This window comes from Scleropages formosus, chromosome 23 (genome assembly GCF_900964775.1).
Source record: "Scleropages formosus chromosome 23, fSclFor1.1, whole genome shotgun sequence".
Lineage (NCBI taxonomy): Eukaryota > Metazoa > Chordata > Actinopteri > Osteoglossiformes > Osteoglossidae > Scleropages > Scleropages formosus.
The window spans coordinates 22,524,247-22,541,285 of record NC_041828.1 but is presented as its reverse complement, the minus strand read 5'-3'; the positions used below and the strand labels follow the sequence as shown (position 1 = coordinate 22,541,285).

The 17,039-nt window shown below is 43.6% G+C and overlaps 2 protein-coding genes across 7 annotated transcripts in view; one reads left to right on the top strand and one right to left on the bottom strand.

Annotated features, from left to right (window-relative positions):
• Positions 1-1,493: 1,493 nt before the first annotated feature.
• aste1b (asteroid homolog 1b) lies at positions 1,494-7,952 on the bottom strand. 4 transcript variants are annotated; one of them, XM_018741680.1, is made up of 6 exons: positions 6,234-6,302; positions 5,084-5,162; positions 3,782-4,936; positions 3,096-3,309; positions 2,382-2,577; positions 1,494-2,050 (listed from the first exon to the last, which is right to left on the bottom strand). In XM_018741680.1, exons 2-6 carry the CDS (start codon positions 5,144-5,146, stop codon positions 1,729-1,731), a joined length of 1,950 nt encoding a protein of 649 aa, XP_018597196.1. In that variant the 5' UTR covers positions 5,147-5,162; positions 6,234-6,302; the 3' UTR covers positions 1,494-1,728. The 4 variants fall into 4 exon arrangements, with proteins under 4 accessions (XP_018597196.1, XP_018597194.1, XP_018597195.1 ...); XM_018741678.1 differs by lacking the exon at positions 6,234-6,302 and adding an exon at positions 7,876-7,952 and having other exon boundaries at positions 3,782-5,162; XM_018741679.1 differs by lacking the exon at positions 6,234-6,302 and adding an exon at positions 6,308-6,330 and having other exon boundaries at positions 3,782-5,162.
• Positions 7,783-17,039, top strand: part of LOC108927968 (SWI/SNF complex subunit SMARCC1-like) — a 27,516-nt gene continuing 18,259 nt past the window's right edge. For 2 of the 3 annotated variants that reach the window (XM_018741675.1, XM_018741674.1), the window contains exons 1-10: positions 7,783-8,023; positions 10,866-10,985; positions 11,436-11,521; positions 11,793-11,874; positions 12,662-12,754; positions 13,325-13,394; positions 13,654-13,723; positions 14,385-14,460; positions 15,553-15,678; positions 15,986-16,104. In XM_018741675.1, the coding sequence (XP_018597191.1) occupies positions 7,844-8,023; positions 10,866-10,985; positions 11,436-11,521; positions 11,793-11,874; positions 12,662-12,754; positions 13,325-13,394; positions 13,654-13,723; positions 14,385-14,460; positions 15,553-15,678; positions 15,986-16,104 (1,022 nt within the window). In that variant the 5' untranslated portion in view covers positions 7,783-7,843. The remainder of the gene's footprint in view (positions 8,024-10,865; positions 10,986-11,435; positions 11,522-11,792; positions 11,875-12,661; positions 12,755-13,324; positions 13,395-13,653; positions 13,724-14,384; positions 14,461-15,552; positions 15,679-15,985; positions 16,105-17,039) is intronic. The other variant, XM_018741676.1, reaches the window with a different exon arrangement.

The window sequence follows — 17,039 nt, the reverse complement described above, 5'->3', positions numbered from 1 at the left end:
AGTGAGCTATGTGCATCATAAAGCAGGCACCCTAGACCTCTTCAGTCTGCCTCTAAACCTGTCAACCTTATTTATTTTCTTGTTTTTTCACTACCAGCCAAGGTCCGGTTAGTGTCTGAGTTGGGGGTGCAGTTTCGGTACATTCCTGCTTCTCACGCAGCAGGCTTTCTGCAACAGCTACACAACAGGCAATTAATGCACGCCCAGAAAGAACCATTTGGAAGAGCATTAAAGTTAGTCATCGTGAAAGTAACATTAAAGGCATTTTCCGTTGTATGGTTAGACATCGAAGAAAGATGTTGCGATCTAGTTTACCTGACCCTGTAGGTGCATTTAGAATTACCTGCACATGTAACAGAGCCAGGTTGATTTCTGCTGTGCTCAGCCCACTCCTGTTCACACTGCTGACTTTTGGCTGCACTGCAACACATCCCTACAGCCACATCATCAATTTTGCTGATGACACAACAGTGGTGGGTCTCATCAGCAACAACGATGAGATGGCATACAGACAGGAAGTGAACCAACTGGTTGCCTGGTGCAAAACCAATAACCTTTCCCTCAAAATAGGAAAAACAAAGAACGCTACTGTCGACTTCATGAAGACTCACCACGAATGACACCACTGTGGAGTGAGAAGCTCAAACTTCCGAGGATCATACTTGGTCCTCACACACGTCAGCACTCACCAAAAGAACCCAGCAGCAGCTCCACTTCCTGTGGCAACTGAAGAAGGCAAGTCTCCCCTCACCCATCCTCACTACCTTCTACAGAGGTACCATAGAGAGTGTACTGACCAACTGCATCACTGTCTGATATGGGAACTGCAAGGTTTCTGTTCACATGTCCTTGCAATTTATGCTTACTATTTTGAGAAAATGTTTTCTTCAAAGAACAAGGATTAGAATTAAAGAGTGCCTGGAGAATTGAACGTTTGTAAATTTTTTACTTATATGACCTCTGGGTATCAGCAAGTTGCTATAATCTTGAATTAAGTTTCAAAAAAGAGAAACAAGGAATCCACACAAATTTAATTCATGAAAGCACTGATCTTCAGCATGTTAAAACACATATTTTAAAAAAACCCAGTTTATGTGCTGTAATTAACTTTTTAAAATACTTTGACGCATTTGTGGTTTATATATTTTTAAGAGTATTTTAAATTCAAAGAATAATAATCTAACTTGCAATGTTGCTATCACAATTTGAACCCCTCTATCCAACTGGATGTCTTCTTCAGGCAAAGATAACCTGTAAACATTACTTGTTCATAAAAACAATCTTTCAGTTCTCTACATTTTTGTATCACCTTTCACAATTACAAAGCTGTTTAAGTTTATACTCAACTACAGTGCACATTTTCATTGCATTTAACGCAGGCTGTTATTAAATGGTCTTTCTCAAAGGTCCAACCTTTCCTTGGAAACAGTGTCTCCTCCTTGTAATGATGTAATGAACTCACTGTATTATTCTCTGAGATGCACACCACTTTGGAGAAAAGCATCTGCTAAATTAATAAATGTAAATGCCCCAGTCATGAAAATTTTACAAATAAGTGTTTCTGTTCTTTGGTAAAGTCTTGTTATAGCTGTATCTAAATACAAAACAAAGGAATGAAGCAAAAGGTATGGAGTATATTTTTTGCATAAGATGAGATACTTTAAGAGGCATTAAGTGAAATTACTCCTCACCTCAAAAGTTGCATGATTTAACTGTAAATATGAAATCTCAAGCATCACCAACCCCATCATCAACCACTAACAGTGCAAATCTATTGTTGATGTCCAGGTTGGATGGGACAACATCTGTAGCCTGGCCCCTCCTTCTGGTGCCTGGCTGCTTCTGTACTGTTTGTTTCCGGCCTCTTCTCTTTTTTTTGGAGGAACATGAGATGGCAGAGGATAAGGCAGTCTCTGTTAATCTCCACACTGCCCCTAGGAGGTTGCTGTACAGCTGCTTGGAGAGAACAGCTCCACCCAGAAGGGCCTCTGAAGTGGCCCCTGCTTTGAGCTCCCTCACAACATGATGCACTAGTGTACCGCTGTACAGCCTGCAGACAGGACACAGGAACACAAGTGAACAGTGCAGTGAGGTCCAACCCTCCTCAAGTCTTTTCCCATGCTGCACACAGCATGATCCAGCAGGTATGATGTATGCATTTTTCTGATTGTTTACACATCAGCTGGCTTTGACTGGCTTTCACTGGTATGGACTAACTGGGACTATTAGAAATTTAATCATCTGCACTGTTTATCCCAATAACTTCCATGAAGTAAAATAAAATACAGGACTGATTAAATGAATTATTTTTGTGACAACTGTACCCAAAGTTCCTCTAAAGAAGGAATATGTCAGACAACCCAACAAGGGGCCTACTATACCAGGCACACACTGGCTCGGGGAGTGGGCAGCACAGCAGTTGGTTCAGGTTGAAGCTGCTCCACAGACAGGACTGCCACTGACTGTACAGGTGTGCTGTGTCCAGATCTATCGTGCCCCTCCTCTGACCTTTAAAGGTGTGCAGCTGGTCCAGTCTCTCAGAGATAGACGTCAGGGCTGGACATGCTTCTGCCGGTCCTGTCATGTAGAGAGTCTGGGTCATGCACCAGTGCATTGAACATTGTACGTATACCTCTGAAATGTATCACTGAAATATTTTGCTTGTGATTTTCACAGTATTTGATACTTATCTCTGACAAGGGACACAAAGTCTACTGTTTTTCATTATGTTCTACAAATTAGCTGCTATAGATACAGTATGTATAGAAATGATCACCTGGCTTCGCCAGATTGAAAATAACTGCTAAGCCTTTAGTGAATCAGTAATATTTGTAAATGCCAGATGAGCTTGCCTTCTATCGAAACAATGATTTTGATTAGTTTTATCTGGGAACATGACAAATTGCTAGTCTATGTGAAAAGTGAAAGATTTCCAGTAAAAACATGTACACAGGTGGTTTTTAATGCCACTAACAGATCTTAAAAGCAAGGCACTGGACTGGGTGACCAGCTACAGAAAAGGATGAACGTGAGGAAAATGTTGAAGGAGCTTTAAAGGGAAAAATATCATGTGTGGGAAGCATTATACTGAGCACCTCTGTGTACAGCTCTTTGTCTGCAGATCTCCCCATACACCATCCCAAGAAGCAGAGCCTGCACATGGGTCATGCTGGGTCTCGGACTGCAGTTGCTCATCCAGTGGCAGGTGACACACAGGGGTAACTGGAGTGAAAGTGGTATAGTGTGCAGAAGGGATTCGTCCACACCCAGCGTTTCCAAAAGAAGCTGCCGTCGAACTGGAAGAGGCACCTGTAGGTCAAAGGCACAACATACAACCCAGTTTGGATCATTAACCATTTATTCATAGCAGCCAAGAAAACAACTAATGCAGTTAATTTGTGTATGACTGGAGTGCAGGTGGGAAAATATTGGAAGAAATGCACAGTCCAGGGCATAATGTTTTTTTTTATACATTTCACAGAAATTAAAAGAAAAATCTGGCACAGAGCAACACAAACTTTATTTCAATATTTAAAGAGATTTACAAAATATTTGAATAATCACTTGCATAGTCTTCTAATATATTAATAATTTATTAGAAATGTAGTGAGGTGACTAGCTTGTTAAACAATTAGCGTCATGAACAACATAAAATCTGTGTACCTGCAGAAAATATTGTTGTGTACGCAGTACTATATAATTGCCACTTATCTGCTTGGCAAAAATGTTTCTATGGGCAGTAATGAGCGACTAGTGTGGTTTAATTGGTAAAACAAAGTACCATATTGAGCCGTTCCAGGGGAAGCTGCTGAAGAAGTCTTGGCAGAGCAGCTTGGATCCGGACCCTCCTCAGATTCAAGTCATGCCGGTCAAACTCCTCCACGCAGTAAGGGTCATCACTGAGTGAGGGTCCTCTCCCCTGTCCCCACCCACAGCCAGGCTTCCTTTGGTCCTGCCCACAGACTGCTACCTTCTGGCTCAACTTCTGCTTCCAGTTAAGCAACAAGCCATACAGCAATTGGCGGATGGATTTGGAGGCGGTGTGGCTGCTAGGCAGGCGGCAGTTTTCGACCTGGACAGCAAGGAGTGCCCTCTGCAGCACTAGCACGTCTGCAACCATGGGTGTGAGCTGTGCCTCACTGAGAGCACGCAGGATCCACTCAGGCAGCCTGCCCAGAGGCTCAGGGAGGTCAGCTGTTGGCACAAACCCCCGGGCAAAAAATAGGGCCAAGTTGCTCGACGAGAGCTCATAGTCCTGCAGCCCAGAGGACAGCGTAGCCTGCATGACCCCCCTATGCTCACTTGCTAAGAACCCTAGGGCTGCTTCCATGGCCTGCTCTGGGCCGGTAAAGCCAGCCAGCCAGTGTAGGAGGCTGTCAATACGGGAATGCATCCGGCTCCCTACGGCCCTGCCCGACTTGGGGAGGTCAATGTGGCTGAAGAGCCTCTTGGTGGCCTGCAGGTTGACATAATCATTTCCGATGATGACGGCAAAAAGAGGCAGCAACGCTTTGCTCATATTGTTGAAGTGCGCACAGAATTGGTCAACAGAGAAGCCGCACGCTGGGATGTACCACCCGGAGGTGCTCTTGCATGCTCTCATATTACCCCACTGAAAATAAGCCAAGGGCAGGTAGCCAGCTTTCAAGTCAAAGATGTAGAAGTCACTGTCGCTGGTGAGCACGGCACAGTTCCACTGGTTGGCCAAGGCAGCAATCTCCCAGTCAGCCTCGAATGGGCATTGAACAAGTGGCACACACATGGTGCGCAGGACCTGCACAAAGGTCTCTTTGGTGAGGAGTGGCAGGATGGAGCCACTTGCTCCTCTTGACAGAGAGCTGGCCTCTTTTATCTTACCCTGGAGTCGTTCCTTCATAGTTCGGAACTTCTTGTCAGTGGGGTCCATGCCACCATCCAGCACGACAAATGGCTGTATCTGGCAGGCAGACAGGGCCTCAAAGAATTGGTTGACGAGGAGGGCAAAGGAATCATAGTCTCCACCATGCTCCTGATTCAAGCCTGACGTGAAGTACAGCTTGTAGTAGAGACTGCAACCATCGATGATGAGGGTAGTGTTCCTCACCTTCAGGTGCTGCAAGAAGTGTCTGTTCTTTTCCATGTAGCTTGTGAGGCCCTGCACACCCATGCCACTTTGGCGTATCCTGGAGGAGAACCAATGGGTCATACAATCAGCATTACCACACAGGTAATCAACATTAACATCATGTAGACAAACCTCCATTCACCCAGCACAATCAGCCAGCCAGTATCACTGCCAACTTTAAATATTGTTGTTCCGCAAATATTTATGGAATGAATCAGTCAACCTCTGGGATTACTTACAAAGTTGTGAAAATTATACATTTTTAAATGAATTTTACTTTTAATGTTTGAAATGAATAAAGGTAGCTTACATATAATGCTTTCATTTTATAATTATAGCATTATCTTAGGTTTTTGCTGAACCAAAAGAGCTATTAAACAGAGAAGATAAAAGTGACTTCGGATTTACGAACAGCGTTATAGACGGTAGGATGAACAGCCAATGTACTGTGGAGGTTTTACTTAGGCAGCGACTGAGGAACTGACATAGATAGCGTGTGAAAAAGTGAAAGTGAAAAAACGGGCGCAATGCGAACATAAGGTAGGAAGACAGAAAACAAAAGAAAGGGCATATAATATATATGTTTGTGAAGAATGCAATTCAATTACTCATTTAAAAAGAATAACCTGAAAGAAAGAAAAAAAAAAAAAAACAGAAAAGCAACGGTGGCGGGGTGCGGTGGCGCAGTGGGTTGGACCGGGTCCTACTCTCCAGTGGGTCTGGGGTTCGAGTCCCGCTTGGAGTGCTTTGCGACGTACTGGCGTCCCATCCTGGGTGTGTCCCCTCCAGCCTTACGCCCTGAGTTGCCGGGTTAGGCTCCGCGACCCCGTATGGGACAAGCAGTTCAGAAAAAGTGTGTGCGTGCAACGACGCGTCACATGGGCTGTCCGTTACTGATATCATTTGCCCACGGCAGGTTATTCAGTCGCGGTGGAGTCACTTAACTTCCTCATATTTTCTGCATACGATCATCATGTGACTCACTGCATTTACTTGTTTAATTAGCTAGCCTAATGAGCTGCCTAATCTGTCTTAATTTGAAAAGAATCGATAAGTACCCTATTTGCGACGGCTCATAACGTATTCGTACATAACAACGGATTTAACACGTCTTTCATGTCAAACTTACAGACACCGAAATTTTCACTTTTACACTTCAGTTCCCTTATTTTGTTGCTTCCCCCTGAAAACGGTCTCGTTTACCTCGTTCGTGTCCTGCACAGGGACTTGTGGGAAACAGAGTCCACATGAAGGAGGCGAAGCAAAATGGCGCCGGCACTGGAGTTGCGGTAATACGGCAAACCTCCTGTTCAATTTCCACTGCTGACCGATTCAGCAAATAAACGCGTCCAATGTTTGTTAGCTTTTGGCCACTTTCATTCCTAGATGTATTGTTTAGCAGACCAGATCACCTCCAAAGTGACTTCCAGAGTAGTATGTATGTAGCCTTCACCTTTTGCACTAATTAATGACTCACGTCACACCACTCTGAATCTCTCTCATTAAGGGCATTTTTCAGGGTGACCAATTCAATTTAAAGCACATCCTTGGAGTGCAGGAAGGAATGCACACAAACACTACAAAACATACCAACACCACACAGACTGAGTGGGGTTCAAACGCACAGCCTTTCACCTCAACCAGGTGCCGTGAGACCTACTACTTGCTTTACCACCATGCCACTCATGCTTTATTTACGTTTATTAATTTAGCAGACACTTTTCTCTAAAGCAACTTCCAGTGAACACTATGACATAGTGTTACAAGCCCATACCTTATTCACCAAGGTGACTTACAATGCTAGTGTATACTACTTAAAATTAGTCACTCATCCACACATCAGTGAAACACACTCCCTCTGTCACTCACACACTATGGGTGAACCTGAACAGCATATCTTTGGACTGTGGGAGGAAACCGGAGGCCTAGAGAAAATCCACACAGACGGAGGGAGAACATGCAAACTCAACACAGACTGAGCACCATGAGACACATTACTGTGCCACCCTTTATTTTATACACAATAATACAGACATCCCTTGATTTATCTTTACATTGATTAATTTAGCTGATGCTTTTCTCCAAACCAACTTACAATGTTAAAGTCACACTTATTACATGCTTATAATCATTTATCCAGTCATACAGGTGGGTCATTTTACTGAAGCAATTTAAGGTAAGTACCTTGGTTCAAGGGTACTACAGCCAGAGGTGAGGATCAAACTTATGACTTGGGTCCAAAGGCAGTAGCTCTAACCATGCTACAGCTGCCCCTAGATAATTGATTCTGTAAAAATCTTTGCTATAGCTATACTACTAGTCTAATAATTTTTGTTTTAACCTTACCTTAACTTACCTTAGGTAAATAATATTTTAATTTTTAGAACAGCTGCGTAGCATGAGATGAGATCTGCTGTACCCATGAGGTACCAAGCCAAGGTTTTAAAATCCCACCTTTGGCTGTATAGTACCCTTGAGCACGGTACTTCCCCTACATTGCTCCAGTAAAATTACCCAGCTGTCTAAAACCGTAACAGTGGAAGCTACATGAACAAATGTATGTAAACATGAGAAACCATTCCCCGAGTGGATTTTGACTACATTTCCCAGAAGGCGGTACACTATCGCGAGGTTTTCGGGTGCGGAATGAAAATGTGCATCTGCGCAGTTGAAGTGAACAGCAAACAGTACCCAAGTCTCAGCTTTATTTGCCGAGGACGGCGACAAACGGTTACTACAATGGCGGCGACAGCAGCAGGAGTAGTGCTTACCGGAGGACCTGCAGCAAATCAAATGGCCGGTGGCGCTTTGCTTAGCAAGAGGAAAGATGGCAGTCCGTCGACCAAATTCTGGGAGAGCTCGGAAACAGTGTTTCAGATTGAGTCGGTTCGACAGTGGATTGGAAAACATTACAAGAAGGTCCGTGCTAAGTGGCTAGCTGAGCATCTCTCTTTTGTCGGGAGTTTTGCGCGCGCCCGCCTGTGGTTGGCCGTAATGAGTGCGGGGTGCGGGGATAGATACGCGTTTGTGGGACAACGGCGATCATGTACCGTTACCTCTCTAAGTGTCCTACTGGGTCATAGTCAAATCCCCCGGGTGGACTGTCATTCCCCACAGCGGGGCTGCTGTCGAACTCACCGGCCTGCCCCAGTGCTTGTCGGGCAGGTTGTGGGCGGGCGGTCCGGCGGAAGCTCAGGGCAGGCGAGCGGAGCCGGAGCGAAGTGGCAGCGGGACAACAGGCCTTGGTAGCTAACTTAATTATGTTTACGTCACCTTGGGCACAGATCAAATAAATAATATAGTTATGACACTGCGGTGGGCTGGCGCTCCCTACCCTAGGGCCTAGCTGCCTGGTGCTGTGCTTGGGATCGGCTTCGTACCGGCGCTAGGACCCACTTGGACAAGCGGTTATGGTAGTGAGTGAGTGTGGTGATCACGCTGATGGCAGTATAGTAATAACTTGCAGCGTATATGTGGGAAGCGCTGTAGCAGAAGTCTGTTAGTTGCTGCAGTGACAGCTGGTGGTGGGAGGTGAGAATCTAAGGGACGATTTGAGGCACTAGGTGGTGTGGCTTTGAGAGGTACTGCCTTCGCACTCACACGACACTGGTTGTTTAAACCCCACCTCCTCCCGCTCCGCTAGTGCCTTGCAGCAAGGTACCCAACTGGAGCAGTAAAAGTTACCTTGCTGTATAATTAAATGGATGAATCACAGTAACAGCAGTTTAACACTGTCTGTCAGTTTGGAGAAAAGCATCAGCTAAATGAATAATGTTCATTCATTAATAAGACATCGCTGCTGAACACATCGGTGCTGACAGACTGAGTTCACCTGTCTCCCTCTTTTAAATATTGGAACCATGACAGTCCCAGCACTTTAATTTGTCAGACCGTGTGAGTTCGTAGCACACTATATTTTGTTGTTTTTACTATTCACAGTACTGCTAGCCTTCATTTATCTGCCTTTGTCCAGGCCAAGGTGTTTTACCATGCAGAACTAAAACTTTACAATGATTAACCATTATACCCCATCGTGGGCTATTAATATAATATTAATTCAGCTTAAGTACCATGATCAAAGGAGCCACAGGAGGAGTGGGGTTCAAAGTGACAACCTTCAGATTACCAGATAGCTCACACACACCTTGTCTGAACAGCTTGTCCCATACGGGATTGCGGGGAGCCAGAGCCTAACCCAGCAACACAGGGCGTAAGGCTGGAGGGGGAGGGGACACCCCCAGGATGGGACACCAGTCCGTCGCAAGGCACCCCAAGCACGGCACGAACCCCAGACCTACCGGGGAGCACGACCTGGTCCAACCCACCGCCCCCCCCCCCCCCCCCCCCCCCCCCCCCCCGATAGCTCTAAGCATTAAACTGCATGTTGACAGATCTTTTAGGAAGTGGTTTTACAAACTCAGTTTGTACCATTTGTTATATTAATAAAACTGGCTGACCATACTCTGGAGAGGGGGTCCATTGTGACAACCATAAAAAAGTAGTGCGAATATGTGTGAATGTTAACAGTGCGGGGGGCGCGGTGGCGCAGTGGGTTGGACCAGAGTTCTGCTCTCCGGTGGGTCTGGGGTTTGAGTCCCGCTTGGGGTGCCTTGTGACGGACTGGCGTCCCGTCCTGGGTGTGTCCCCTCCCCCTCCGGCCTTACGCCCTGTGTTGCCGGGTAGGCTCCGGTTCCCCTGCGACCCTGTATGGGACAAGCGGTTCTGAAAATGTGTGTGTGTGTTAACAGTGCAGCTGTGTAGCGATGTAACAGCCTGATGTTGCTGATGTATATCAGGCGAAAGCTGTCAGTTAAGCTCTTGGTTGTGCTGTTAAAAATCACTCTGCTGGTCACTCACAGACCTCCTTGGGTCACTGAAGCAGCTGGAATCATGCCTGAGACCTTGTAGAGTCTACAATGTGGCTTTTTAATGTTTTGTAAAAAATGTGGACAGTTCATCTGAGCTGCTGTATAAAAAGCATTTAGTCACTAACTTTTCCCCCCTCATTGAGCATTTTCTGTAGAAGTATGGGATGTCTTTCTTTTTCATGAGCGTGACCTAAACTCCTAGTAACTACGGCGTTATTCTTCTGTCTTTAACAAACTACATTATTTCCTTAAGCAAATGTTGAAAATGTGTTTGGAAAAACATGTTTCTGCTACATATGATCGTTTAGCAGGTGCTTTTATTAAAGACCATGCACAAAGATTAGTGTTCTGTTGATACCTTGTCCACAGCAATTCACCATGCAGTATAAACTACAGTAAACTCCCTCAAATCACTCATTTATACAGCAGAGCACTGTAACACACACCGTAGCTAATTTTGAGCCAGTAGGTTATCTGAAGCACTTGACTTTCTACTGTGGAGTGAAACCCATGTGAACACTGGAAGAACACGCAAACTGCACACAGACTGATACAAATTTGGACCGGCATCCAAATGCTCAGATGCTGTGAGGCACCAGCACTATCTTCTGAGCCACTATGCTAGTCTACTAGTATTTGTTGCTTTGGTGATACTTTAGTAAGAATAACTTCTGGTGTTACTCATATGCACATGTGGCTACAACGTTGTTTGAAAAGTGTGAACCCCACTGCCATTCTGTAAGTGTAACTTGTCCGGTTAAGGACTGTAAGGCAACATGCAAACAATTTGTTTGGCCCTGTGCTACTGAAAGAAAATTGTAGCTGTGTAAGCGAATGGACTCTGCTGTGTGCTGAGAAGAATGGTAACGTTCCGCTCTGCTGGTTCTCTGCAGTATGTCCAGACCGACTCTCCCACCAGCAAGTCTCTAGCAGGGTTAGTGGTGCAGCTGCTGCAGTTCCAGGAGGATGCCTTCGGACGCAGGGTCAGCAACCCTGCACTTACAAAGCTGCCCGTGAGTTCCCTCTCGCTCCCTATCTTCCTCTCTCCAGAAGCAAAGCTTTTGGTCATGTATTTGCAGTGTTTTTGGTGTGATTGTTCACTTCAGTTTTTGTACATTTTTGAGTAAATTTGTATCGGTAATGTTTCTGTTTGCTTGTGAATGTTACTAGTTGAATTGTACCTGATGCACTTTGGTCTGTGTTTCTCTAGGTGTTGTCGTGGTGGTCTGTGTCTTAACTTCCAGCCCAAGTACTGAAAGAAGTATAGAAATTCCATTGATAGCTTTAAGTGCTCAGGTGGATTAAAACACCTGTATTCACTGCAGCACCCTAGTGCTAGGGTTCAGGTGCATGAAGTGAAGCAAAGCATGAACAGTTAGTGGCACCTGTGCAGAACTTGGCCTTGTTCTGGGATCATCACTCATTCACTTTGTTTATGAATCCTCCCCCTAACTTGCCACCAGACCAAGTGTTTCCTGGACCTGAAGCCAGGGGGTGGCCTGTGCCACATTCTGGGCTCAGTGTACAAGTTCAAAAGCGAGCAAGGCTGGTGAGTGGCAGTTTGATGGACATAGCTGTGGATCAAGAGATATGATGTTGTTGGTTAAAAGTTCTTTAGATAATAAAAAAACTGATGTATGGATGAGTGACCCATTGTAAGTAATGTTTCTAGCAGTGTAAGTCACCTTGGTGAATAAAGTATGTGGACTGATAACACTGCATAGAGTTCATTGGAAGTCACTCTAGAGAAAAGCGTCTGCTAAATAAATAAATGTAAATGTAATTGTTGATGGTGACCCTCCCAACTCCCATTCATATAGGCGCAGGTTCGACTTTCAAAACCCATCCCGGATGGACAGGAATGTGGAGATGTTCATGACGGTGGAGAAGGCTCTTGTGCAGGTTAGGCTTCAGCAGAATACCTGAAAGTCTGTATTGTGTTCACTGTATAGCCACTGTAGACAGATATTTAACTTCACTTATTTTAAGATAATGTCAGTTAAATTTACGAGTTTATAATTTTTCTCCATGGCAGCTTGAAACTCAGTTACACAATGTGTGTCAGCAACAAGTTAAGAGCGTTAGATACAGACATATAACTGTTGAAGCACGGTGTGTCCAGTAGCACTCTTTTTGCCAACACACATTATGCAATCAGCTCCATATAAAATGTACATTTATTCATTTAGATGCCACTTTTCTCCAAAGCAGCTTACAGTGTTAAACTACTTACATTCATTTACCCATTTATACAGCTGGGTAATTTTTATTAAAGGAAATACCTTGCTCAAGGGTGCTAGAGCTGGAGGAGGGATTTGAACATGTAACCTGAGTTGAAAGGCAGCAGCTCTAACCGTTGCGCTAGTGACAAGTGATTTCTATAGATGGGTGATACACAAACCAATGCAAATGCAATGAGTAAATTGTTTTTAGCTTCACTAACACAGCTGTTGGAACCATTTTTCTTTGCCAGGGGCTTAAAAGGAAAAGAATTACAGGCTCATATACAAAGCTAGTTGACCTGTTCAAAATATTACATTTCTGTTTTCCCCTTTGTCCTTGCAGAATTGCGTTATAGAGAAACAGAGGCATGTGTTAAGTGTTGTATAAATGCTCAGTATGTTTTCAGTGTGTAATAATTTTCAGACTCTCTTGGGCTACTGAATGAATAATCTGAACCCTGTTCCAGAACAACTGCTTGACGCGGCCCGTGGTGTTCCTCACTCCAGATATAGAACAGAAGCAGGCTGCCAAGTTCAAAGACATCATCAAGAGGCACCAGGTGAGCACTACTGGGCTGGGAAGTGTTTAAAGATACTGGAGCCTGTAGCCCTGTGGGTGAGCAGTGGTGCCCCACAAAGACAGTGGTGGTCTACTGGTTTTCAGTTCTGCCCAGCTCCTGCAGGATTTCCAGCTTTCTTCATACTACTGCATGCTCAGATGGGGAATTAAATGAGTTTAGACAAGATAGTCAAACTGGGATAAATGTTTTTGTTTGCCTTGCCTTTGACATGTTGAGTCAGCAACAGTAGAAGTTTTTGATATGTTTTTAGCACAAACAGTTTGCTTGAACAGTTAATATGTTTACTTTTCTGAGCAAACTGAAATGAATAGATGTAACATTCTGTTAGCTGTCCTCCTCTGTTTTGCAATATCCTTCCATGTCCTGTCATATTTTAAAATATTGAACACAGCTGATGTCATTTAAGGTGATTTCTCAGAGCTTCTCTCTCGGTTTCTTTTAAATATGCAATAATTCATGTTTTTTCATTCTACAGTTCTGTGGGTATGACAGTTGATTTTGCATGTAAAGTGTCTGGTTTCTTAACTGGTAAATATGACTCTTTTCCAGGGTTCCATTACTGAAGAAAGGGCTAAGGCCACTCACATTATCTACCCATCCCAAGACTCAGAGGAAGAAGGTTAGTCAAGACAGGGCATGTGGTGACACTAACTTTACATTGTAGTCTCTTTTGGATGCTTTTACTTTGTACACTGGAAAAATAACACATTGAAACCACAGCACAGAATATAGCATTTCTTCCTGCTGCCTCAAGGTCATGTGCACAGGCTTTTCTGCTGCAAAAAGAAATTGCACTGCGGTGTGTGCAAGTGTGTGTCTATGTGAGTGTATAGGCCTTAATACAGTGCCGATAAATTAGTGGTTTTTCTTTGTTGCAGAAGAGTGGTTTCGCACCATCATGCGCAAGGACAAACAAGTGTTGGTGCACTGGGGGATGTACCCTGACAGGTGGGACATTCAGTACCTACACACTTATTTAGATATTGTTATGGAGACTTTACATTGATTTATTTTAATGAAATAAATTATTCTTGACTGCACCCTGGACTGACCACACTTTTATTTATTTTTTAAGTAGACTAACTTAAAAGGTGTTTTACGTTGTGCCCATGTTGTGTGTTTTTCGCTGTTTACTGTCTTAGTTTGGTAATTTGTCGAACATTTCTACAAGGTTAACAAAGCTTGATGGTCCTCACACAAATGCACACACGGGATGTATTCCAGCAGATGAAACATTCATACTCAGAGAGGGGGAGGTAGCTTCTGTAAACTGTGCACTCATCGGGTATTTTGTAGTTCAGTCAAAAATCTCCAACCACATAGTCTCCATAGTAGGCATAGGTGCCTTCACTTTAGGGGTTGAATCTGCATATGCATCAAATGTGCAAGATCTGTCCAAACATAAATGAGAGTTGCACACAATTGGTTCTGTGGTCAGGTGTTAAAGTTTTTCAAATAATATGTTAACACTTATTTGACATTGCAAGTTGTAAGGTATCTGAGCCATTAAAAGCTTTGATTGGACTCTCTGCATTGAGACTGCTGGGCATACAGTCAAACTCAGGCTGAGTGAAATGTACCTATCTCTCTCCCTTTTGCCACAATGCAGCTATGACACATGGGTGTTCGCCAGTGATGTGGAGGCTGATGTGGAGGATCCTCCCAGTCCAGAGAAGCCCTGGAAGGTGAGCCTTCCCTCTTTCCCTTGGCACCCAGCAAAGGAGCTGGGCTTAAACACATTTATCAGAACAGTCAACCATAATGAAACTGTCATGAGTAACTGAATCAGCTGCTTTCAAACTTTTTTTGACATACAGTCTTTTGTAAATGGTAAGAAATATAAACAATACTATAGAAAAAGACATAAATAGTGCACTCAACTTAAGTACTCTTCAGATAAACGCACAGTCCATTTAACCACATGCCTGAGCACTGGTACTATTTTTTGCCAAGAAATTTTAATGGGGAGAATTCACTTATATTCATGCGCTGGGTTGGACCCATGGCTATACAGTGCTTAACATAACAGCACGATTGGTTTTGCCTGCTTGTCAAAAAGTGACAATCAAAAAATCTGATTTCATGCATGTGTAACACTAACTCTAACAGAAAAATCTGACGTTATTAAGAGATTGGACAGTGAACATTTTGGTGTTCGCCCAAGCTAAATTTCAAGTAGACAGGCCAATCTTGAAGAAGTTTCTCTATCAATAGCAGCCCTGACAGAAAATGCGACAGAGCTAGAAAGGCTGAAAATGTATGTACAAAATTCACATAACTGTTTGTACAAAAAACTATTACTGATTGCTTCTGTCTTGCTTAATATACTTGTATTATACAGTGCTTTATTTCAAGGTGTATGGTACTCGTTTATTTGAAATGTACCGTGGTTTTAGTGAAAATGTGCATATGCTGTTTTGTCTGTTTTTTTTGCACTATAGTTTAATTTGATACTACATACAGTGTATTTTTATCATACAGTACTACAGTACATTTGCATAAAGTATCAGTATTGGTATGCTTTGTTGCAACTGTGCATTACAGTACAGCAGATGGTGCAAAGCAGTGAATGGGAAAAGATAGATAACTGGTTAAGTACATTCCATGCTTACTTTTTTATAATATATATCAATTTAAAAAATTAGCTGATGGATTGAAAGTCAGTTAGTCAAGCATTGACAGACATATTGGTGTGATGTGTGATTGTGAAAGTTTCTCTACACATTTTGATGGGTTGTTGGAACACAGCTTCACATTTTCTCACAAATTTTTCACAGGTTCATGCCAAGTGGGTCCTCGACACAGACTCCTTCAATGAGTGGATGAACGAGGAGGATTATGAGGTTGATGACAACAAGAAGACTGTCTTTTTCCGTCAGCGTGTTTTCCCTCGTGAAGAAGAGGTATGTCCCTTAGGGAGATCTGGGAGCAAGAGTCCTGATTTGGGGAGACCAAGCTGTTGCCTGGATTGTGGGTGGTGCTCTCTGTGCTTGTGACTCTGTTCCTGTGTGCTTGCTCTCTCTCGGTTTTGTCTTTCCCTCTGCACTGTTTCCTGTTATGTCCTCTCCTCTCTTCTTCCTTACTTGCCACCCCATTTTCGCTGTGTGGGTTCATGTGTCATTCTGTTTCCTCACTGGCCCCGTGTGTTGTTCCGCCCCATCACTCATCCTCACGCTCTTCTCTCATCCTCCGCTCCCACCATCTGACCAGTCTTCCCGTACACCTGATCGCAAGGAGCGTAGGGCAGCTGCTGCCGGGAAGAAGAGGAGGCGCTCGCCATCACCGCCACCAACCACTGCAGAGTCTCGCAAGAAGGGGAGCAAAAAAGGGTAAGTGCAACATCCTCCTCCCTCCAATAACACTTCAGATTTATTAGTTGCTCACTCATAAGTAACCTTTGAAGCAAGGGCAGCAGCTAAGGTAGTTGTTGTGGATCTCAACATTGCTGCTCCATGAAATACTGCTGCTAACTAAAGTAATTTAAATTGATTCAGTGAAATACAGTACAAAGCTGAGACAGAATGCACTCACTTAAGTATGTTTACACAGTGTGTACTATTATTGCCCTGTACTAATTTACTACAGCATCAGTATTGTTTTTTGCCATTGTACAGGCAGTCCCTGAGTTACAAACATCCAACTTATGAACCACCCACTTACTGACCGGAAGTTTTTTTTTTTTTTTTTTTGTGTGACCCTTAAGTAACAATCAATCAAATGAAAACTTCATAATTAAGCCTATTATATTAAAAATTTAAGTTGCTGTGTTTACAATGGTTCGTAATAATAAACGGGCACTACTTTACGAAGAAGAAAGAAGAAAATTGAAGAAAAAAGAAACGATAACGATTGAAACAAAAGAGTAAATAAAGCGAAAGATGAAACGCCAACGAACAATGGAAAAGTGAACATTAAAGTTTCTTTAATGTTTTGCGTGCACACACACACTGTCTTGCTCTTGGTTTCTCTCTCTGAGAGAGCACTTGGCTAGAAAAGACACGTCTTCCCAGTTGCAGAATCTCACTCTAGACAACCCCATGTGTTCTCAAACCTACCTCACTCTGCTCTTCAAGTTCCCCAGTCCCGTTCCACGTCTCTTTGATAACGACCACCTGCCTTGTACCTCAACAATGATTTTGGATCCTTGTCTTTGTTCAGTTCACCGATTGACCTACCATTTGCCCGTCCCCGACCACGAAATCATGTTTCGTCCTTTGATTCTGAGTAAACATTCCTGCACTTGGGTCTAGCCTTCTCCATGTCC